This window comes from Thalia democratica, chromosome 6 (genome assembly GCF_965202585.1).
Source record: "Thalia democratica chromosome 6, ktThaDemo2.hap1.1, whole genome shotgun sequence".
NCBI lineage: Eukaryota > Metazoa > Chordata > Thaliacea > Salpida > Salpidae > Thalia > Thalia democratica.
Window position 1 is genome coordinate 26,032,015 of NC_139170.1, and position 24,493 is coordinate 26,056,507.

Consider the following 24,493-nt stretch of genomic DNA (forward strand, 5'->3'; position numbering starts at 1 on the left):
AAATTACAAAGTTGAAATTAAAAAACTTTATTAATCTACTTGTCATGTTATAAAAAATATCTTAATGCTTGTGACTGAAAAACTTAAGGTAGTGTATCAGAATAATATTAGTTAAAAAAGCACGTTATTGACTAGCTTTAATTATCTAAAGTTTTTATAGCAAGTCATAAAAAAAATCTAAATTAATTTACAAATTCATGATTTAATAAATACGCAAGACTTTAAAAAAATTGAAGAATATAAAAATAAGTAGAAAATTTTAGCTGTTCAAGTTATTACATATATCTATCAAATACAAAGGTCACAAAAATAGTAATTTAAAGATAGTATTGTAAAAATGATAATGCATAAAAATTTAATATGAACAGAACTGGCTACTATTTGCATAAAAGGTGCAAATACTAAGTAGCCATGTAGATTTTTGAAAACTTGCAAGAAAAGGCAAAATGTCAAAAGGAAGATCAGAAACAATCTACTTAAAACGAGCGATAGATAATAAGCACCATATTAATATATAATATAGTATTCAGTACTTTTAAAAGGAAATTAGAAACAGATTTAGGCTAAAAATTGTTATTTTAAACTATAACTACAAAGGAACTGTTTATCATTGAAAAATTGTGTCTCAAGTTAAATACTTTTAAGTCATTTAAAGTAAAAACACACTGAGTTTTTTTTTTCAAACTTTAGCTACCTTCAGCTAAACTTGACCAGGTTCAGGCGTCAATTTCTTCTGGGTTTTCTGTAAGCGGACTCAATTTACTCTTTGACTTAACAAAAGCGAGTCCATGACTTCTCATGTGGTGATCTAGCTCATCGCTGGTTTCAAAAACGCGAAAACATTCCTGATATACATTATTTGATATTTATGTGCAACTTACTCTGAAGACAAGAATAAAAGGCAGAATATTTCAATAATTACATAGAATGGAGTTATAAATAACTAGAAAATAGTAATAATTTATTGCCATAAATCTCTAAACAACCTTACAAGTGAAGCTATTTACACACGTACTGGCACATTCACTAGAGTTGTTTAAATTGCCTGTTTCTTTTAAGACTTCGATGTTGTACTTCCTTAAAAGGTCAACATTTTTTATCTGGTAAATTGTAAAATGTAAATATAAAACGATGGTTGTTAAATCAAAAATTTCAAAAAAGTGTTTGGTCATGTATCCTTTAAAAGTACACGACTGTTTAAGTCTGACAATTCTAAAGTGTCAACTAAAACTACAACAACTAATACTAAGACAAATCTAATTACGACCAACTAAATTAGTATTAAAACTTACGTAAATTTTTCAATCTCATGCAAAAACTAACCTTATGCTTCATTAAAAGGTGCAGCTTTAGGGAAAGTTCGCTCGAAAACGATTGTCCGCACTCGCTACATTGAACGCAACCGTCCTGCTTGTGCTGCTCGATGTGCATCTGAATGGAATTTGTTTTTTAAGCTTGTGAAACTATGCATATTAAAAGTATCAACAAACCAGAAATTCAGCTTTCTTTTCGCAACTGAAGTCGCAAAGGCTGCACTGGAAACTTGAAGCTGATTCAAACTGTGAAAAATCGTTTTCAAGAGGCACATCTGGCTGTAAGATAAAAGTAAATAGTCTGTGTGGTTTATAAACCATGAACGTGAAATTAGAGTTAACGCCTATTAAGTTTAAATATGAACTAGTATTTATAAATTACGGGTGATAAACTTACTTGTTTGTTGATGCTAGCACCATTCAACGTTTTAAAACTCTGTTTTACATGAGAACTTGTCATTGTCTTTTTAATACTTGTCTTAGGTCGGGTTGTAACCTTCATTCGGGCTCGCTAGAAAAAGTAGATTTATAACAAATTTGAAAAACAAAAAGCTTAAACAAACTAACAGTTTTAGAAAGAGCTGGTTTTTCGTCAGGTTTTTCAGGCGAGCTGTCTTTGTAACTTTCATTTTCAGAGCTACTTTTTCTTCCTCCTAATGGTATTTTCAAAAATTATTACTTTTATGGTAGCGTTAAATTTTACTTTCAATAAGGAGTTATTTTTTATTATTCTTCTTTATAATTTTTTTTTTGATCTAAATATAATCAATCTTAAAAATAATAAAATTTTGAGTAGTTGTTGCATTTAAACATACTGATTTGGGTTCGACTCTCTGCTTCAGATGTAGCTGGTTGTTCCGTATTCACATCATGGAACTGATTTAAATGCGCCTTTAGTGAAGATTTGCTCGTGAAAACTTCAGTACATAAACAACACTGTGGTTTAAAGACTTTTTAGTCATTGAGCTTTTTTTTTCAATTAACTTTTTAAAAACAGTAATATTTTGATGTTTACCTTTATCAACTAATTTTGAGGCACAAAAAGTATTAAATTTCCACTAAAACTGTGTTATAGTCATTCATCATTAGCTTTTATACTATTTAAAAAACACGAAGATGGCTACAAAACCTGAAAACCGGTCTCTTTGTGTTCTGGTTTGTGATATTCTCGCAAGTGCTTCAACAAAAGTTCTTCAGAGTTCTTGTCGTCGTGAAACGCCGTTTTGCACAAGGGACACATGAGAAGAGACTCGCGAACTTTGTCCACCACTCCGTTTTTACCTTGACACAATCTGTTTTAAATGAATACTTTTTTTTTGCAATCTTACTTAGTTTAGATGCTGTAGTCGCCAGACATGATTATAAAAAAAATGTAACCAAGGAAATATAAGACTAATCTTATCTTATTTGTGCTTAAAATAGTATATATCTACATATAACATATTTCTTAGATTAAGGAGTAAAAAAAAAAAACTAACTTTTCATGCTTATTAAGCTTCTTTTCTGTTGAATAAGCTTTACTACACGTAAGGCACTTTAAAAACTTCTTTCGATGAGTCTATGAACAAAATTTGTAGAATATAAAAAGAACATTGGAAAGCATTTGTTTTGAAAAAGTGTAAAAACACCAAATTTAAAACCTTGTTTAGTTAGTTGTAAAATAAATTATTTTTTATTGAGTTGGTATTTAGTTTTTTCTGTAGCTCATTACTACTGTTTGCATAACTTAAACATGATAAACAGCAACTAATGTCACAATCAACTGACGAGCATGTGCTGATGATAAGATTCTGTAGTTTTTGAAACTTCATCGCACAAAGTGCACTTGTAAACGCTCGTCCTGCTCTGATGCATGCATTCCAACTTCAAATGAGTGTTAAACTCATCATCGTTTCTAAAAAAGTAAACTATATAAACTATCCTTTCACGAACGAAAAAAAAATTAAACATTTTCAAAAGTTTTAAACTCAAATGCAATATCTAATGTTTTCTTTATACAACCAAATAAGCAACACCTACTAACAAATGAAAATTGAATATTTACAATTTGTTTAAGATTAACGTTTTACAATAATACATTGCAAATAAAAATCCAAACCTCTGGTAGATGAGCCCGCACTCGGGACAGGTGTGGGGGGACATGCCCATATGGGTGCGCAGGTGGGCGCGGTACATGCAATCGTTGTTGAAGTTGGCGTGGCAACCGGCGGTGCTGGTGTGCTTGCACATGTGGATCATCTCGTCGGAGGAGCGCTGCATGTGAAGCTGAAGTGAAGGCAAGTCGGCGAACGAGGACGAGCATTCCGTGCATTTCTGAAAGTGGATAATTTCAAGATGGTAAAACTTTTAATTTTTTAGGATTGATTTGTCGAAACTGTAAAGAAAACGACATGTTACATGCTTAAAGATAAAAGTTGACGACAATCAGCTGATTTGACTTTAATTAGTGATTAATAGAATGCAGCAATAGAAAATATGTCAAAAATTAAAACTAAGTAGTGTTACTGGCCGTTTCTTAATACAACCTAATTATACTAGTTTCTACTGACGACTCTTAGGAATTAGAAATTAACTGGTGCATTAAACTAAGCTGGTGGAAACTCTATGTGTCCTTTGTATAATTAAAAGTGATATCAAAATAGACTGAAACTGATTTATTAATATACATACTAAGTTTGTTTTAAATTTATCTATTTTTAGTATTTAGAGAATTTGTTAACTTACAAATTTGTCTTCAGATTTCCTTTTCTTCATTAAGTTTTGGAACTCGGATAAAACATTTGAAGTAGTTTGTATTTTGTCAGGAGCTGGCTCTTTTACCGGAGTGGACGTAGGTTGGTAGGACTGTTGTCTCAAAAAATATTTTTTCTTTCGCGGTTTGCATTGGAGAATTGAAAGAGGTGAAATTCTTGGCATGGCAAATACAGAGCTTTCCCCTTTGTCTCGGTGGTTCCTGGCATGCCGCAATAGATCACAGCGATTGTGGAAAACAAGCGTTTGTGAACATGAAATGCATTGTACCTTAACAAAATTTAAGTTAAAAACAAAATACTCTTAGAATGCGAATTTAACATAATCGAAATCGATTGCATTTTAACTTAACACTTTGTTAGATTATATTTAAGTACTAAATATTAAAAATAACTACCAAATTTATTGAAAAAATATTACGTGAAATACATTCAATCTTATTAAGACGTTTTATTAGCATAATATGAGAACTTTTTAAGTTATATTAAAATTTTAAGGGACAAAAAAATTGCATAAGTTAAAACGAATTGCATAAATTAAAATTTACTGATAAACTCAAAATAGTTTAATTGAGTATATAATACTTTGTACAGAAAACTTAAAAAAAGACAAACCTTTTTGTGCAATTTTCTTCAATGAAAAAATAATTTATTTTATTAATGATTTTTAGTCTCAATTTTATGAACAAATTTTATTAAATTTTTAATCATGTTAATCGTAAAAACTACTAAAATCGTAAGTGTTAAACTGTTGTTAAGTTAAATACAGTGAAATTTACATAGTAGTTTCGAAACTAAGACACCTTAACTCAAGCTTACAAACAGCTATCTAATTATTTAAAAAATAGTCCACTTTCAATGCTTCACTAACCTTTATAACTAAACTTTTACGATCGTAATGATCTTCTAAACTTTGTTTAAAGTAAAAGGAATCACCACACTCGGCACAGCTATGCAGCTCGCGATCACCGTCATGCGGACATTTGTTTTCAGACGCAACAAAACTCTTGATAGCGTTTGGTGCTTGTAAGAAATTCGCAAATATTTTCTACAATTTTTATAGTTGAAGATGAACATTGATTTTCACAGTAACAAACAGTAAGTTTATAAAATAGTTAAAAGGTATGAAGTTCAGAAAACAATCAGTCTTAATTAAAAATTGATTTCAAGAAAAAACTAAACGATTTGTTGTCTTATTATATTTTGAAAATACCACAATTGTTATGTAGTGACAACATATTATGACATTTATTTTTATCCTTTTAATTAAAGTTTTATAATATTTTAAAAATAAAAACAGATTAAGTTAAAATATAAATTCTTAGTACACTATACACTTTAGGTCTATTTATTTTCAATTACCAATTGTTTACGTGTTTTTTGTACTTTGGTTTTTTGCGTGCTTTTTGTTTTAATAAATAGTATTAAGTTTAATTTTTTTATCTGTTAAATTAACTTTTTCTAAAAAAATTTAAGAATAGTTGAATGTTATAAGTCAGTTTGATAATGTAATAATCAAATTAAAAATTAACTAAATATACTTAAACTTATGATGATATTACTAAATAATTATGCATAGTAATAGGTTTATGTCCTAGACAAGACATTAAACGGTATCCGTGGTATGCTCGATAAGCGTAAGGTTCTTCGTGCACCAGGTCCTAGGACCAATAATTTTGAGCGCTTTTTTGTCATTTAATAAACTATATCTTAGTTTCATATTAATTTTTTGCTTTTAATATTGTTTATATTTGCGGTTCAAGTTTACCTATTTTAATATTGAAGTTCTGATAAACCTTTATTATGTGAAACACTGTTAACTTCGTGGCATATAATTGAATGAAATTTAACTATACATAGTACTAAGAAGGTATAAACCTTCATAAATTAACTCAGACTGTTTTTAGCGCTAGAAAATTTAAATTGAAGAGTTAAAAATGAACAAAGTTTTTAAGCTTATTAATTACAGTGTAGAAATAGCTGGAACACAATTAAAGTTTTTACAAAAAGTATTAATCTAACACTAGTATACTACTAAAAAGTAAAGTTATTATTAAAGTCTTAAAAATCAACTGTATGTTAACGTTGATATGAAACTAATTTAAGTAACTATTAAAACTGTTACAAAAATACAAATATTGACGCTGATATGCTGCTAAAAGATAAAAGAAAAGTTTTAACAGTTCAAGTTCTTATTAATAGAAATTAATAACTTTTATAGTCAACGATAAAAATAAATTTAAATTGTCATTATTCGATAAAAAAAATTCTCCTTTAATTGTCAAGATTAAATATATATAGAACTATATTTAAATGAGATTATTTTTTTGTTACTGTACAATTTACAACAAAAAAATCAAAATGAAAAATATCAAGTAATGTTTGATTTATAATGAAATAAACTTACAAAAGTTATAAGCCTTTTTTTTAGATGATTTACTTTTAAGAGAAATGAATTCTTTTTATAGAAAAAAATATTTGCCACTATATTTTAGGAAAATTCAGTTAATAAAGTCAAAGTAAATAAATGTAAATCTTCGGTATTTAGAAAATTTGTTTTTAAACTACTATTTATTTTTTGTTAAAAAAGGTTAATCTACTGAAATACATACTTGGTCAATTAAAAAAAAAACTTTTACTTACGAAGCTGAAAGTAGCTTGATAGCACTAGTCTACTATAAGAAAATAATTATTTTACTAAGTTGTTAATCAATTGATACAAATATTGAAAACTAAAATCATTCAATAAAAATAAGTTTTGTAAAACGTTTAAGCTATATCATTCAAAAATGTATACGGATAAAGTTTATAAAACTGAAATAGTTAAGTTCTTGACTTTTCTAAAAACTTAATGTAGTTTAGTTTTTAAATATTTTATACTAAACTTGATATATCTTTGGAATAGTTGATATTCATTAGTACAAAACTATTTTTTATTACTTTATAGTTTAATACCATAGACTAAAGACAGTTCAAATGTAAACTAGATTTAAATTTGACCATCATAATTTGGTCATAATTTTAGAGTAGTTTTTTATAGAAAAAATTAAATTTGTCTAAAATCGATGTAAACATATATTTAAAATACTAATGGTGGTTTTTGAAAAACCAAAAACTCTAAGCAAAAAATTATTAAATTTAGATTGGGTAATAAATAACTTAAATATACAATAAAAAACTTATACATTATTTGGAGTTTTATTAATTACAAAACATATTTAAAGTGGGTAGGTGTCAAATATGCACAGAGACACTTTTGCATGGCGTCACTTTTGCACGAGTTGAACTTATTTTTATTATCACTGTTACCCCTAACCCTGGTAACTTTTTTTTTCTTCTACTTATTTTATAAATTTATTTTAATTTTATTTTTATATATTTTTCTTTTTTAACTATCACTGTTCTCCCTAACCCTTACCCTTGGTCGGTAACTTTGTTTTGTTTAAATCAATATATACTTTTTAAATTTAATTTTAATTCTTTTTTTTACTATCACTGTTACCCCTAACCCTTACAAAGTCAAGTACTTTATTATTAGTATTCTTTTTTTTCTTTACTCACGTGCAAAAATGACCTTTCGTGCAAAAAAGTCTTTGTGCATATTTTACCCGTCCCCATTTAAAGTAGCATTACAGTATCTTTCAAGTAACTCTATATTATTAAAAGCATCATTAACATTTAACTTTATACTTGAGGAAGAACAAGAAAACTTTTACTTTTAAAATCCTAGAAGAATATCAGAAAACTTGGAAGAAAATTATAAAATTATCAGAATGCTGAAGTTATCTTAACCACATAGAAAATAACTAAATATATATAAATGTGTTTTATAGAAATCAGATACAAAATCAAGTTGCTTAAAGATTACTTGATGAAATCTTAACACAAAAACTGGTTTAAATGCATATGTAAGTACTATATTGACCTATTTTTTTTTCCTAAAATTCTGATCTACGTTGTAACAAGTGAGTTAATTTTTTTTTAATTATTTTACCTCCCTGCAACTAAAATATTAGAATCTACAGCCAAAACGACATTAAAAAACTGAGTTGAAGTAATTAAAAGGCTTGATATTAGAAGTTTTTATGTATTTTTTTCACATCAATTAAACTATGTAAAGAAGTAGAATCTTATATCGGTGACATATTTTTATTACTTGATAATTAATTAAAGATTTTTCTAATTAGTACATTAGTGACGATAACCGAACAGGCTTAGTTTCAGATAATTTAACTATATTTATTTTTAACTATTGTTTATGTTATTAAAGTTTTTCTGTAGTAGCTTGACTTATCAACTTTTTAAAAGAGTCGAAATAAAAACAAAACTTAAAAATAATAAAATTGCTTTTGTTCGTCCCGGTTAAATTTTACCATCAATGTGTCTATCCATAAGTAATTTAATGACAAGTGTGAACAGTTTAAGTTTCACACAAAAAAAAATATTTCACATAAAATAAAACATTGTTATTAAGTTATTGGCTATTAAATAAATATACGAACAGACACAAATGATAATAAAATTTTGCAACCGAACAATATCTATAAAGAAAACTGTTATACAAAACTTAGTACAAATAAGACAATTTTTTTAGCTTCAAGTTTATTCGTAAAATTCAAAATAAATAACATGAAAAAGCACAATAGAATCTTACATGTAAAAAATGCAGGAGGTATAAAACACGTATTATACAAAAAACTTTCACTTTAAACTCGCTTAACAAACGGCAGAAAAAGCTATAAAAACTAATAGCAGTAAATCTTTTTTATTATTGTAATTGACAGAAACATTAACTTTTGTCTAAACTGATTGTTTGTGAGTTAAAAAATGCATGAAACCATTAGTAAGCTTATTTTTCTGTGCACACTTTTCTGACATGAAAATTAAGGCTAAAAGTCAAATAAAAAAAAAAAATTCTAAAAAAATACTAATATGCTAAGGTGTGCGACAAATATAACAGTTTAACTATACAAACATTGTTCGGTTGCAAAAATTTGATTGTAAAATCGCACTTAAAACAATAAATAAAAATATCTGAAAACGACATAAGGACTTAGAAGTAGAGGACGAACACAAAATTTAAAAATTGTTGATTAAAACATATTTTTAAAAAATGCAATTTTAGTTTTTACATTACATGTCATTTACATAATGATAAGGCATGATATAATTTTAACACTGTGGTGTAAAACTTTACATTTGCAAATTTATGATCATTTTTTATCAAGATACTACTAGTAAATGGTTTTATAATCTAAAAAGTATTTTGAAGAAAAATTACATACAAAAATCTCAATTAAACTAAATTTACAGATCAGCAAACAAAAAATTCAATTACAAGATAGTAAAAATTAGGACATTTTATGATAGAAATAAATTTTGTCATTTTTAGAGTCGTAATCTAAAGTATTAAAAACATAACAGTAGTAACTCTTAAAAGCTTAACAGCTTTTGACAGCAACATAGGTACCAAAATAAAAGCACAAAACGTACTATTTTTCAGCTGTAACATACAGATAACATTGTACCGTAGAAAAAATTTAAAAAAAATAATAGCAGAAAAAGTGGCCTGGGCAACCCTTAATAGCAATGGTTTAGGTTTATCTTAAGGACATTAGTGATAACGCTTTATAGTTTATAAATTAAAACGAATAGTTCATTGGTAATTTTTCAGTGAAATTTATTTATATACCTTTTGTAAACTATAATTACACGTTATAAGGTTAAACAGTAATCTGAGGCCTTCAAACTACAAATAAAAGTTGTTTCAACAGTTTAAAACTAAATGAAATATTCAGTAAACTTTTAGAAATATATAACAGCTATAAGTAACAAACTAGTTTGACATAAATGATTTTATATAATAAAATGACTCAATAAACACTAAATATAACAATTTTACAACTTGTCTACAGGCTCCAAGTATACTTTGATTTATTAAATGTATACATAAAATATTCTAAAATTTTGTATATTTTGACCCTAGCTGAAATTGTTTCATATAATTCTAACATTCAAAGTTCGTTTTCAAATACAAAAATTTAAGCATAGCTTGAATAGACAGACTTTAATGTAAATAAGGTACATTTAAAAAATAAATTAATAAAGTTTTAATAACTAGTAAACCATTTTCTTTATTAAAACAAACAGTTTGGAAACTCAAAAATTACAAAATTTTATAAAATATATTTACTTTAAACTTCTGTATTTTAAAAAAAAGTTTTGAATTCTATAAAGTATCACTGATGTTAGGATTGAAATTTACAAACTAAGACAAACTTAAATTACACATCTCTCAAAAGCCTTAAAATTTTTTTTTTTTATTGTAAAATTTATTAATATAAGTAGTTATAATAGATGGGCTAATTTTTATTTTTAATGTATTACCCTAAACATATAAAAATTTTTATAAAAATTTATTACAAAACTTTAAAAATATTATACTAAACAAAAAAAAATTGAATAACTAACACGTTTTTAATGAAATTAAAAATAAGATTTACTTAATAAAATTTAAATATTTTAACTATCCTGACTTAGCCTTGAAAACTGTAGTACATAACCATTTTAAAGCATTGTTTTAGTATTGTTAATAAAACAATGTTCATCAAATGAACTAATACTTTTTTATACTACTCATTTATTTATTAGTCGCATTTTAAGGTGTTATAAATAAAACTTTTACTATATATCTATTTAGTGTGTTATATTATTCAAAAAGTTAAATTAGTTAAAACATATATTAACCAATTGCTTTGAGGGTTACCCAAAATATCATTTTCTGCATAAGATACCTACAAAAATATAACACTACATAGTTTGTATCTAGATAGTTGTAGGTTTTTATTTACAACAAAAAGTATTTAGAATAATAACTAGTTGGCTTTAAGAATTAGAACGTACCTAAATTTTAAAATGTTTCATTAAAATGAAACATAACTATAGTGTGTTTAAAGTTGATAAAATTATCAAAAAATTTTGCATACGTTGTATTTATTTGTATTAAAATAAATAAAGACATATGCGTCAATTCGTGTTAGCTAGAAATAGTTTTAATCTTAAGTTTAACCTGGTAACGACTTTTTCTGGAACCGTTTTTCAACGCAGACGAAGGCGGGTTGATCAGCTCTGCGACCATCGACTTCACGTTCGCTTTCACCGAAGTGCTGGAAGCCTTGGTGGGAGATTTGGACTTCTGGTCCGCTTTAGGCTTCTTGGCTTTCGACGGCGTGTCCATCGGAAACGCGTACTCGTCATTCACTTGATCAAAGTTGGTTCGCGGCGGCGTTCTCAGAGATATTTTGCCGACGGTGTTTTGAACTTCTTTTTCTGTGACGATCGGAGCGTAGCTGCTGTTGGCTTGACTCTTGGCAGACGCGCTGCTACCTGACTTTTGCAGCTGGCGGCTGCGTTTCAACACCACTTTAGACTTTCCAAATCCAAATTTATACGTCGCTGTTTTGTTAATTATTGGTGATTTTAGTACGGGACTTTCCTTAACTTCAGTACCTTTAGTTTTTAGTTTAGTTTTTTTGAGGCCAGAATTAAGTTTTTTAGGCTTCTTTTCTTTCGGAATACACAGTTTTACTTTTAACGGTTTTTCTACGGATGATTTCGAAGAGCAGCGAGAATTTTTGGTTTCAAAGTCTTCATTCATCACCGCAAATATATTTCTGTGTTCAATACTTGATGAAGACTCGTCAACGGTTTCAGCGGTTAACTTTTTAGATTTTATTTTTGTGTTGTTTACATCTTCTTTATAATCCATTACTTTTTCAATTGAACTTTTTGTTTTTCCGATGTTTATTTTCAACCTTATTGGAGCTTCCTGCTTGATTAAATCACTTATCTCTTCTTCTCCTGTTTCGGCGGATATAGTTTCTCTATACTTTTTTGATTTTTTCTTAATTTTTTTCCTCCTTTTAATTTTTCTTCGTTTTGCAGCAGGCTCGTCTTCACTAGAGCAAAAAGATCGGTCATTCTTTTTTATTTGATATATTTCATCACCAGCTCTAGACTGAAACTTTGTAAACTTGAACTTCAAACCTTTTCTTTTCGTAGGCAATGTTAGCAAGACAGGTGCATTTTTTTCAATTTCATTTTGTTTAATGTTCAAAGTTTTATCTACGTTATCTACGGATGAGTTTAAGTCCATAGACAACCGTTTTACTTCTTTTGTAACAGGTTTATCAGCGTTTAATATTATATCTTTACCTTGTAAATTTGTAGCAGTATTTAGGTTATTTTTTTCAACGACAGGCTTCTCAACACCTTCTTTTACACTTTTTTCTGAACACTCGACAGTTTCAATTGTGAGCGGAGGAAGAGATTCCGGTTCTTCTTGTAGAAAACTTTTATTAAAACCAGGTCTCGTGTTGTTCTGACTCGTTATCGCCGGGTCGGAAACCAGCCGAACTTGGTTCTTTGTGTTTATTTGTTGATGAGCGTTACAAAGAAGATCATCAAAATACTTTGAAATTCCATCGTCGACAGGAGTGATTTGCTGTTGGTGCTGCAAACTCGATTGAACAAGGTTGTTTTCAAGGTTGGGCTGACTGGACAATGCCATGAGGGGTCTCGGCGGTTGCTGTTGCAAGCTGGTGGCAGTCTGCCCTTCCATCATGTACATTTTTAATCGTTTCTTTTTGGGGTTGGCATAGTTGGGTGACGGGGTGGTTTGAGAAAGTGGCTGAACCGGGGGTTGAATGAAACCCGGAATCGAACAGTTATTCAAAGGAAAAGTTTCGTTTGGGATATCATTCATAAAGTTAGGTGGTTTGTTTAAAATACCTGACGTAGATGTATTTAAATTTCTATTAGGTATTTTGTTAAAATTATTCGGTAATGAACTTAAGGAGGTACAGTTGATAGATTGTTGTGAAGACTGTTGCTGGAGTCTTGTGTTTTTTAGTAAGTTTTCTTGAACTACGTTAGAATTCGAAGATTGAATGTATTTGCTCCATTCTAAGTTAGTATTATTAGAGGCTGAAATTGAGTTTGTACCACAAAAAGGACTTTTTATTTCATTAACCTTATAAAATGGTCTTGAATTAGAATTTACATACCCCCGATTTTCATTAGTACTTTTAGGTATATTACAGTCATTATTAGGTAGAGTTGGAAATGTGTTAGCAGAGCTTTTTGAAATATTAAGCTTGGTCTCAAGACCACTATTAAATGGATTATGTCTATTTTTTTTTGTATGATCTAAATAATTTATTTGTGTATCTTCAGTATTTTTGTAGTCAAAAATGGACTTACTAGAGTTTTTATTTAAAGGCTTATTTAAACAGTTGTTTAATTCTGATGCTTTTTGTAATGCAATAGGATCCGAACCCGATAAAATTTCATTTAAATGGTCGTCAGATATTGTGGAAAAGCTCCTTGACTTACTTTGAAGATGACTGAAATCATTTAGGTTAGAAATATTACGTTGGGTTGTTGAAAACTCCATGTAATCAGTGTCTGTTGGTAAATTACCATTTATGAAATTGGTTGTAGATTTCTCAGAAACACTGCTTAAAGAAAATTTCATATCGTTTCTTTTACTTACTAATTGCTCAACTTTATCGTAACCAGGGCGTCCTTTACTAGTATTTACAAAATGAGATGAACCTTCACTGCTGTCGTTAAAATTTGTTTTGCTTGGTAAGGGCAAATCTGTTGAATTGGTATTCAAAAATGTCTTTTCCTGAACAAAAGTTGGCTTTATTACAGCATTTTGATAACTATAGTGGACTTTATTTTGATTTATACTTTGAGTAACTTGAACAACAGGGGAGTTTATCAACTGATTCATCCGAACATGATTATGCTGGGAAAAGTTGGATTGTTGCATAAAACTGTTCACCTGAGACGACTGCTTATTTTCACTCCTTATTGAAGCACTGCCAGAATTGTTTGGAAAGGGTGGATAGGTTTTGACTGCTAACATCTCTGGTTTTTTAATTACACTAGTCATCTTTTTTGAATTTGAAAACAAACTCAACGGTGAGATTTCGCTCGTCGTTGTTATTCTTTGAGACTGAGTTTGAGATACATTTTGATCAGTAAATACATTTTGCGTTTTGTCATTGCAATTGGAATTTACTATATTATCTGCAGCTTTATTTTGTTGAATATTACTAATATTTGATTGATGAAGCTGACTTTCAGGTTTATCGATTTGGTTTAAAATGCTTATTATATCAGGGGTTAATTGCCCGCCGCCTTGAAAATGCCTCTGCAAAAAATTTGTAATTTGATTGTTTCTCGAATGATTGCTTATAGAATTCTTAGAAGAATCACCTTTAAGGTCTTTACCATGTAAATTTTTAAGCGATGTCATATATCTTATTCCAGGTGATTGCGGGTGCTTAACAGTACGATGGTGTTTGGAGCTTTGTATATGTGTAGGAGCGTTTTGTGCACGGCCGTTAATCGACGAAGTAGGATCGATAAATGCTTGCTGGTTGATGGTAGTAAAGCATGGTGCAGCTCGGTTCAAAGGCAAGTTAGTTTTTGAACTTGTAACATTCAGCTGCTGGTTTGCTGAATACACGTTTTGCGAGATCGAGCCGCTTTCTCTTTCAGTTTTTATGGATGTCAGCTGTTTACTGTTCAAATGGCCGTCCCTGGCAGCAGGTGAAATAGCGGGCATATGAGACAAGTATTGATTGACATCATGCTCGATTGGTGGTTGAACTTGCTGGTGCACATACCTCTGCGATTGCTTGACTTTAGCTTGCTGTATATTTTGCAAATCATGTATACTGCTGGCGCTGGATGACGTGGAAGCCTTGCGAACTCGGCTTCGCTTGGTCGGCGACGGGTTGGCTTTGTAAAGCCCTTGCTGTTGACGAGTGTGGAGCTCTCTGAGACCTTTGACTTCTGCCATTAAATTTTTAACGTCATTTTGTTGAGGTTGAACTGACGACTTGCTGCTTACAGCAGATGAACTTGACTGCTGATTTTGGGAAAGATACTGCGAGTTTGGTAGAGCATGAGCATGCTGCTTTACTGTATTGATGTTATTTTCAGCAGAAAAACGAAACCTGCTATCACTTAATGGTACGCTAGCAGACAAGTTTGGCATGTAATTGTAAGCATCTTGGTTTACAGTCGATTGTGGCTTTGCATCATTTTTACTTGGAAGCTGAACGTGCGTATCTCTCAAGTCTATAAACTTTTTAGTTGTAGGTGCCAAAAAACTGTTTATGCTGTTAGGTAAACTGCCATAAATTGAAGATTGTTCTTTGGATTTAATTCTAACTTGGGGGACGTCACTTGTATTAGTATTATGCTTCCTAAAAAATATTTTAGTATTAAAAATTTATTTTACAACCGAAATTTAAATTTAAATAGATAATTTCTTTTTTCTAATATTAAAGGATAACACATAGTTTGATAAAAAAATAAAATTAGTATAAAAGTTAAAAGACTATCAAAAACTTATGAAACTTTTAACATAAAACTTATTTTAATTTTTGCGAATCTCTATAAACCTAATCATAATTGTTTAACATTGATATTTTAGCATTATATTTTATTTAGATTGTACTAAAATTGCACAAAAATATTGTTAATTTCATATATTAAATAAATAAAATAAGTAAACCTAAGACAACCTTTAAAAGTCTATAAAAAGTACAAGAAACTTACGTTATGTTGTTGTTTATGGTAGTTGTTTGACTTTTAGCTTTTTTATTAGACGTGTTTAAAAATTGATCTGTGTCAATTTCTTGGGTAAAAATCTTAGGATCACATTGACTTACTGCATCAAACTGCAAAAAAGATGTTAAAATGACAATATCATTATTTTTCTATTTAATTAATAGATATACTTAAAAAATTGCTTTTAAAATAAAATATTAAAATGAAAAAAGAAAAAATTTATACAAAAGATAAATAAGTACCTGCATCAGTGAAGACGTTCGTAATGGATCGACGGTGTTAATATCGTGTCGATCTTCAATAATAGGCACATGACTAGATAAATCATTACGATTAATTTGTACAGCTTCAAGCTTTTTCATAGGCATGCTGTTGTTATCGACTGCATCTTGGTTATTTCTATCATAAACTGACGGAAGAGTGTAATCTTCGAGAGCTGAGTTACCGCGCTGCTGAGTCAGTATACCAGTATGACACTTTTCTAATGGATCATTGGTGGAAAGATTTAAGCTTGATTCATTTAAAAAAGTCTCCGGTTCTTGAGATTTTGTATCGTAGCTGCTATTTGCAGAAAATATGCTGCTTGCCGGACCTGAAATGTACATTTTAATTTTTCATAAGAAATAAAATAAGTTTTATATATCAATAATTAAACAATTGTGTGTTTTAAATCTTATTAAATATCTGAGAAAATCTATTAAAACACTTTTAGTATATATCTCGAAAAACAGTCAAAAAGTAACAAAAAATTAGTTTGTACTATATGTTTTTTGATAAAGTCATTATCAATTTAAGTTTTTGAAAAAAAAAAACTTTGATTCTGCACACTGGATGCAAACTATTGAGTAATTGAAGTGAATAAAAAACAATTCATACCTTGAACACAAGTCAGGTCGATGCTATTTGCGCTATTAACAGGTTTGGAAGGTTGGTTGCGAGCGGGAGTGTTGATGTATTGCAAGTGCGATTGGTCTGTTTCGTCGACTACAACCGTTGATGAGTTCGATGGCGTTCCTAAAGTTTGGAAGTTGGTAAACAAAAATTTAAAAATTGCATAAAAATATCAAAATAAAAATAAATAATTAAATTTAAGTACACAGGACTTTTTTTATTTTTGGTTAACTATCATTGTGGTAAAAATAAAGTTTATCTACTACTAAAATAACGATAATATACTCCCCAACATCATAGTAAATGTTTACTTAACTAATTTCTAAAGTTATTTTTAGTTTAATAACAGCAGTAACTACATGTAGAAAAAAAAAACCCAAGTATGCTAAATAACTTAGAGTTATTGAATTTAAGCGTACAACTTTCTATAAAATAAAAAACTTATGAAAACTTCATATACTACTACATAAGGGTTATATAAAAATATTACTTAACTTAATTAAACTCAACTTCTAATAACTTTTTGCTTCTATTTCAAGTATACTCTGTGTGTATGTATGTAGAATAAGCATGTTTTATTTTAATCAAATTTAAAGTTCTTAATTTCACACTTTAAAAATAATTTTCTAAACATCTGTAAGTCATGTGATAATATTCATGATTATTTAAGTATTTAAGCGTCCAACTTGTTCTTATTTATTAGATTATCTATAAACTTTAAACCCTACTGAAGCTATCATATGCTTAATACATTTAAATAAATTTGAAAATTGTTTGTAATATGTATTAGTACAAAGTCTAAAGAGTGTAGTTATTTTCATATATCACAAGATGAATGATAAAAAAGTATTTAACGAACCAAATAATTTATTGGTGGTTTTTAAGCATGTTTAAATTAAAATATTTTGAATCTAATACGATACTCCTTCATTTAACTTTTGATTTTTAGAGTCATACAATGTATTTCAAATGTAAAAGTTTAAGGTAATATAGATATATAGCGAAAAAATTCTAAAAAGTTAAACTTAAAACAAAAACGCTTTAAATAATTTTCTTCTAATTTTTAATAAAATAGGCCATAAGCCTCTGCTGAAATTAAATGTATATAAAACAAACTTAACAAAACTCATTTTTTTTCTCATGTATGTAGTTTTTTGAAATAAGTAACTAATTGTTAACTTTAAGTCTTTTATATAAGGAGTTAGGTCTTGTTAGAAAAAAGTTGTAATTATTCATAGTAACAATAACTTATGCTTATATTTTTTATTGTTAGATTAAATAAGTTAAAATATATACATATGTAAAAAAAACTTAAATGTACTCTTCTTTGAAAATGTTGAAAAACATTTTTTTTAGAATTTTTTTAAACTTATTTCAAATGTTTGTACATAAAAGTAGTATTTGTATAAATAAATACAAAAATTCATTTAAAATATTATTTTTCTTTCAAGTTTTCACTATTTGAAGTGTAAAAAACTAGTATGATTAACTACATACTAAATTGAGTAACCCTTCTTTTACTTATTTAGCACAAAAAATTTCTATAAACCAATTGATTAACGGTAGATGGAAGGTAGGAAATATAATTAGTAAATTATATATAATACTGTGAAACAAATAAAAACCAGTTATACTATTTAAAATCCAAGGTTGCCACTCTTTGAGTCAAAAAAATCTTGAGTGACCAAAAACTGTTCAAGTGACCTCAAACTATCCTGAGTCATCCTACTTTTTTTTTATCTTAAAAAACAAAATTCTGCCTCTGGCAGAAATAAAATTTTTACTTTTACGAGTAGTGAACAGCTAACTGCAAGTCTAAACTTTTTTTAAATATGCATAATTAAACTTTTACATATCTTAAATGTTTCTGTTTAAAACAATTTAAAATCATGACAAATTTTAATTTCATAGTTAAAACAAAAACTACAATGTTATTTCTAAGAGTAGTAAAGAGCTAGCTGCAAGGCTAAAAAAAAACAAATAAGCTTTTCAAAATCTATATAATCAAGTTCTTGAACAAAGTTGGTTATATAAACAGGGTAGCCCCTGGTTTTTAAGAAATTCCTTTAAGATTTTATGAATTTCTTCCAGGTTTTTAAAAATACACGTTTTTGGGTCTACTTATAGTTTAAAGTTAAGTTTTAGGTTAAAAACTGTATTAAGTAGTATAACAACATTGAAAAGATACTGTAAAGCTACTTTATATGTGTTTATTAATTAAAAAATTTAGATGATGACAATGTTTTTTATATGATACATTTTTCTTAGCAAATTGAAATGTTATTACTTAAAATGTGAAATTTGTTTAAAATTCCAAGTTTTTCCAGGTTTTTTAGTTTTTGTTCAAAATTCCAAGTTTTTTTTTTAATTTCTCAAATTATAGGTTTTTTAGCTTAAATTGTCAAACTCCCGGTTTTCCAGGATTCCAGGTTTTGTGGCTACCATGTTAACATGTAAAAATTGCTTAAAATTCCAGGTTTTTAAGTTATTTTTTTCAAAAAATTTTCCTTTTTTGTTTTCAAAATTTCTCAAATTCCAGGTTTTTTTAGCCTAAATTGTCAAACTATAGATTTTTCTATCATTCCAGGTTTAGTGGCCCCCTGTTTAATTACCAAGTATTGAAACTCATTCCAAAACTAGATAAAAGTATGCTCTAATATTTCTTAAATCTTACAATTATTCTGAGTTTTTTATAAAAAACAAAAATACCCTGAGTCAGCCTGAGTTTTAAAAAATCATACTTAGATTTTCCAAAAAAAAAATATCCTGAGAAGCATGAGTGTATGGCAATCCTAAAAATCATCGAAGTAAAAGTCATAACCTTAGTAGCATTTTAGTGTTATAAATGAAAACTGGACTGAGTTTAATAAAATCTTGAAATAAGTCTGAGTGAGTGGCAACCTTGTTGACGGTCTTCATACTTTTTGAAAGTTTTTTTTTATTACCTACTTAAGAAAAATCAGAAAAGTAAAATGTTCTATGCATTTGTTTAGGTATAAAATAATTTAATAGATTAATATAAAATAGTTGTTAAGTTTTTAAGCTAACACTGTTTGTCTGGGAACTAATAGTTTTATCATATTATATAAAAAATATTGATAGTTTTAAAACCTGCGAAAAAAAAAGCTAGTTTTATGTAAGCCTATATCTTTAACGTTTTAAAGTTAAAAGTATTATAGCATTTGAAATTTAATTAACAAAATTTTTAACTTTTATAATAAGCACGGCTTTATTTTCAGAAGCAAAAGTCTCACCATGTATCAAGTCGAGGCCGCTGTCTATTTCGTTGGAAATGAACGAGTTGGCAGAATGGTTTATGAAGGAAGACGGCAGATCGACCTGGTTGGGAACGGACGCCGTCGACTGCGGAGTGTTGGGGTTATCGTTGTGGTGCGTCATGCTCGCCACGCTGTTGCTAGCGTTCGACATTGGCGAGAAGTTGGTGTCAACCGACGGCGGCGGCTTGATGCTAGCAGGACTGGGCTCAAGTGAAGCAGATGATACTCTGAAGACGCTCTCTTGCTTGTTGGGCAGCGATGATGAGGACACGAGGCTGCCAGCAGATGAAGCGGGATTGATTCCGAGAGCTAGTTCTGTTTTTTCTGTAAAATGGGTAAGGCCATGCATATTGTTCTAAACTAAAGAGAAGTTGTAAACAGAAACAGCATTTTTTATCAGTAATGTTTAGGCTCACAAGCTAACTACTATGTATATCTGTGTGTTATTGAACATTGCTATAATATGTTATGAAACTTTAAAATTTGAAATTTAACTGTAACAGCACTAAACTCATATCATAGAATATAAAAGTTAATCAAGAATTATATTTTTAGTACATAAAAATCTTTTTTTGACTTTTATTTTCTAAACTACTAATTTTGAGAAGTTATGTTTAAAAGCTGTCTAGTAAATTGAATTTTTTCAAATATTTAAAAACAATTGAGTTAATTTATTTAAGCACAAAAAAAATTAAATATCTTATTATATTTCTAGAAGTTATACCTTTTTTGAAAAACTATTGTAACCTTAGACTCCTTCACCAAGAATCAACTTCTTTTAATGATACAATTAGTAAAACCAAATTTAGCTACTATAACTATCTAAACCGTACGATCATTCAATTACAAAAGATAAAACCAATCGCTTAATGAAGAAGCCTAATGAAAACTTCTACTTTTGGAAGACTTGAACTTATTAACTTGATGTAAAATAAATCTATTTTACTTGCTTAATATAAATAAAACTTTAAAATCAAATGTCAAAAAAAAATAATTTGCATATAGGATAGAGCCCTAAAAAACAGTCAATTAAAATAAATAAATTATATAAAATATTAATATAATATACGAATATAGCAAAATATGTTCTTCATACTATGTGTAAGATTATGCACAAAAATTAACAAATATTTACTTCTTATAGGTGCTTTCGTCAGATATTGTTGAATTTGTGGAACTTTTCCAGAAAAACCCTGTAATTACAAAGCTTTTTAACTCAAAATTTATTTTTTTTTATTATTGTTTTTTAGATTTGCATAAATATTTCTAGCCTACAAAAAAATATTTTAAACTATTTTCTTTACTTTACTATTCTAATTATAAAAATAAAACATTGGCAGTTTTTTTAATTACATAATTTTTTACAACACCCTTAACAATTAAACATTATGTTTTAGTTGTAGAAGTTAATTTTATGATTTTTTTATAAGTTAAATTATACTTTTATTCAGATACACAAGCATATTTTGTAAGTAAAAAATAATAAAATTATTAAATTTAGTAAAGTTTATAATTTGTATTTTTTTAAAAGATATACTTTGATTTGCTATCAAGGCAGATAAATTTGTTTTAATAATTAAAAAAAAAGATTAAAATGTACTCCTTGACTCTATTTGATATTCAAACATTATATAAATATAATTTACTTAAAAAAACACAAATAAAATTTAACTTATTTTTGACTTTTAAATTTATACAGTTACGACAAAATAAAAAACCGTATTGTATAACTTTATAAACTTATGAAACATACTCATATAATTATGCTAGTTTTTATTTCCTTATATTAGAATAAAATACATATGATTATGGAGTGTAAAGTGTTCGAACATATTTTCTCATACATATAACTGACTTTTATCTGATTTGACATGATCTTGACATTGTTATTTGGAGTGAACTTAACTTTGGGCGGCGGGGGTGTAGGGATAGGAAGTTTGAGAGGCAGCTTGTTGTCAGCTTCTTCATTTATTTCATCACAAATACCACTCACAAACAAACTACCGAGAGAATCTCCCGCTCCTTGAGAGGAATTTGTACAGTCTGTTGTGTTTGGGTTATTTAAGAATAATTATGTTTTCTACTTTATAGATATGTTTATAAATTTCTTCTTAAACTTATAAACTTTTGTTTATTTATTAAACAGTATTCAAAAAATATTTGCCGAAAACTGATAAAATACTAGCTTAAAATATTTACAAATATTTTTTGAAAGTAGAACTATTTTTTTTTATTTATTAGACATTTCTCTATTCCTTCAGTGTTAACTGTTATGTGGAGGTAACTAAAATTTTATTTTTGGTTTTATAGTTGAGCTTTCTAGTATTTTTAATAAATTTACTATAAATATTTTCTAGTAGTGCAACCAGGAATTATTTTTATGGTAAATCTATTTTTTAATTAAAGTTACAATTTTACACCACTTTTAATGACTAGGTATTATTTTTTGACAGCAATTTTTGTTTATATATCTGAAATATTGTAAACAAAAGTAACTTTATTATAAATTACTAGTTTTGTTTAGTAGAAAACGTTTGTATTAAAATATAATAGCGCTTATAATTGTGTTAAAAAAGCTTTGTTATCTATATACATTTATTTTTGATTGTATTTTAGCATTGCCCAATAACCTGTTAGTGGCTTTAATACTTTAAGTAATTTGTTAAAACTTCTAAATTAAATTTTCAAATAAAACAGAATAACGTTATTTCTAAAAATTTTATAAACATTTAATAATTTTCAATTATAACATTTTACTTTTTTAGTTCACTTCTATTCATTGTCTGTTTTTAGTTCTACTTTCAAAAAATACTTGTAAATAATTTAAGTCACATATATATTAAAGAATATAAAGTAATTGTTTAACATTATATAGGCAATAAAAATACCAATAGCATAAATAACTATTACAAGAATTTTAAAAATCTTTTTTTTTAATTAAATAACAATTGCATCAACAAAACTATTAAAATTCAAAGTATTTTTTGAGAGAGTTTAAAGTTCACACTTTTTATGCATCGCTAATAAAAGAGATACATTTGAATTTGAAAAAATACCTTTATAAAAAACTTCTCATCATCAAAGCTAATATTTTCTAAACATTTTAAGTAAGTTTACTATAAATTTAAAATAATTTATTACATTAAACTACTATAAAAACTATTTTTTATGAATATAACAAATACTGTTGCATTCTTTATTTCTTTTATTTTCTTGCATAACTTTATTATTTTTGACTTTTACTATACTTACATACAAGGTAATAATTTTTACTGTTCAGGTAAAAATTTATACAACATGTTTTAGGTTAAGTTTTTTTCTAATCTACCTCCCCCCCTCTTTATCTGAATACCTCTGAATATTGAACCTATATTATAAAAATATTTATACATAACTGAAGTTTTAATCAGTAAGAAGCACTTTTAAGAAAGGATAAACTTACATCTATGGTTTTGTATGTTTTTAAGGTTTACTACCTTCTTAATCTATTTTTAAAAAAACCATCAATACTTCTAGATATTACTTTTTTATAAATCAACTACCAACGTGGGATTTATTTTATGATAACCATTCATCAGCAAAGTTATCTCTTAACAAATAAATGTATATAGACTTTTTTAAACATTTACACTAAAATTTTATCAAACCTACCTAATTAACCGCAAAAATTTAAATCATGCAAAAATATATTAAAAAATAATTTATATATAAGTTTTATATAATTTTATTATGTCAAACCAAATCATACAAAACATTTTTTAAACTATTTAATTATAAATTGCAATATGTAAAGAAATAATATTAGTTGAAAAATAACCATATTGAATTACTAACATATACTGCTTATTTTACAATAGTTCTAGACTAATTGTACTAAAATATATAATAATATGTACTATAATATGTACTAAAATATGGAATAAAAAAATATAAATGTTCCATATCTACTAACAGATGTCTGAGAAAATATGATCAGGATGCACATTTAAAGCTTCGGGAAGACCTGGCAAGATACCTAACTGTCCGTTGTAGTCTGCAGAATCCATCAAGGAATTTTCATTTACATTAGAGTTATCATTATCAAATAAGTTATTCATTGATGACATTTTCTTTCATATTATTATTTCATCCCTTCTTTCTACTTATACAAAACTGTCAATAACAGCTCAACACAACTGTAAGGAAAAACATATTTTTCATAAAAAACAATTCAAAGAAAAACTTGTTATCTAAACTCTAAGCAATTTTATAGCTGATTTAAGTTATAGTTCAAATTCGCTAAATTTTTGTCATAAAAAAATTAACACTATATAATAATCTCATTTAAAATGTTTTAATTAGCAAATATTAGTAAAATCAGGTTATTTTAAAATTAGATAATTAGTCTAGTTATAAAATATATCTGAAAGATTAGCCGTTCAATTTTCAAATTACAAATAACTGTGTATAATTTTACCTTTGCAATTATCATAATGTCTTTAGTTTTAATAGGTTTGTTTATGTGATTGTCTTTTTATACTTAGTATAGTTTTATTACAAATAGAAGCTTAAAATCTTTTTTTTTAATTTTGTTATAAATATAGGCTTAAAATATATAGTTTTTTAATTA

The 24,493-nt window shown here is 27.6% G+C and overlaps 1 protein-coding gene across 1 annotated transcript; it reads right to left on the reverse strand.

Moving 5' to 3' along the window:
* Positions 1 to 274: 274 nt before the first annotated feature.
* LOC145839528 (uncharacterized) lies at positions 275 to 24,033 on the reverse strand. Its single transcript, XM_082947126.1, has 21 exons — positions 23,837 to 24,033; positions 21,740 to 21,927; positions 21,020 to 21,077; positions 19,861 to 20,208; positions 16,592 to 16,729; positions 15,958 to 16,307; positions 15,704 to 15,825; positions 11,133 to 15,348; positions 4,935 to 5,111; positions 4,038 to 4,334; positions 3,412 to 3,626; positions 3,081 to 3,207; positions 2,792 to 2,871; positions 2,443 to 2,605; positions 2,129 to 2,249; positions 1,881 to 1,966; positions 1,711 to 1,824; positions 1,491 to 1,592; positions 1,324 to 1,431; positions 987 to 1,100; positions 275 to 845 (listed from the first exon to the last, which is right to left on the reverse strand). The coding sequence occupies exons 1-21, from the start codon at positions 23,988 to 23,990 to the stop codon at positions 717 to 719; spliced, it is 7,407 nt and encodes a 2,468-aa protein (XP_082803252.1). The 5' UTR covers positions 23,991 to 24,033; the 3' UTR covers positions 275 to 716.
* Between the last annotated feature and the right edge of the window lie 460 nt (positions 24,034 to 24,493).

Excerpts from the sequence above, each read along its gene's own strand:
- LOC145839528 (XM_082947126.1), bottom strand. The coding sequence starts at position 23,990 with ATGTCATCAATGAATAACTTATTTGATAATGATAACTCTAATGTAAAT. Across the intron at positions 16,308-16,591 it reads CGACCTGACTTGTGTTCAAG|GTCCGGCAAGCAGCATATTT; the intron begins GTATGAATTGTT and ends TGTACATTTCAG. Across the intron at positions 1,593-1,710 it reads GTGCTAGCATCAACAAACAA|CCAGATGTGCCTCTTGAAAA; the intron begins GTAAGTTTATCA and ends TTTATCTTACAG.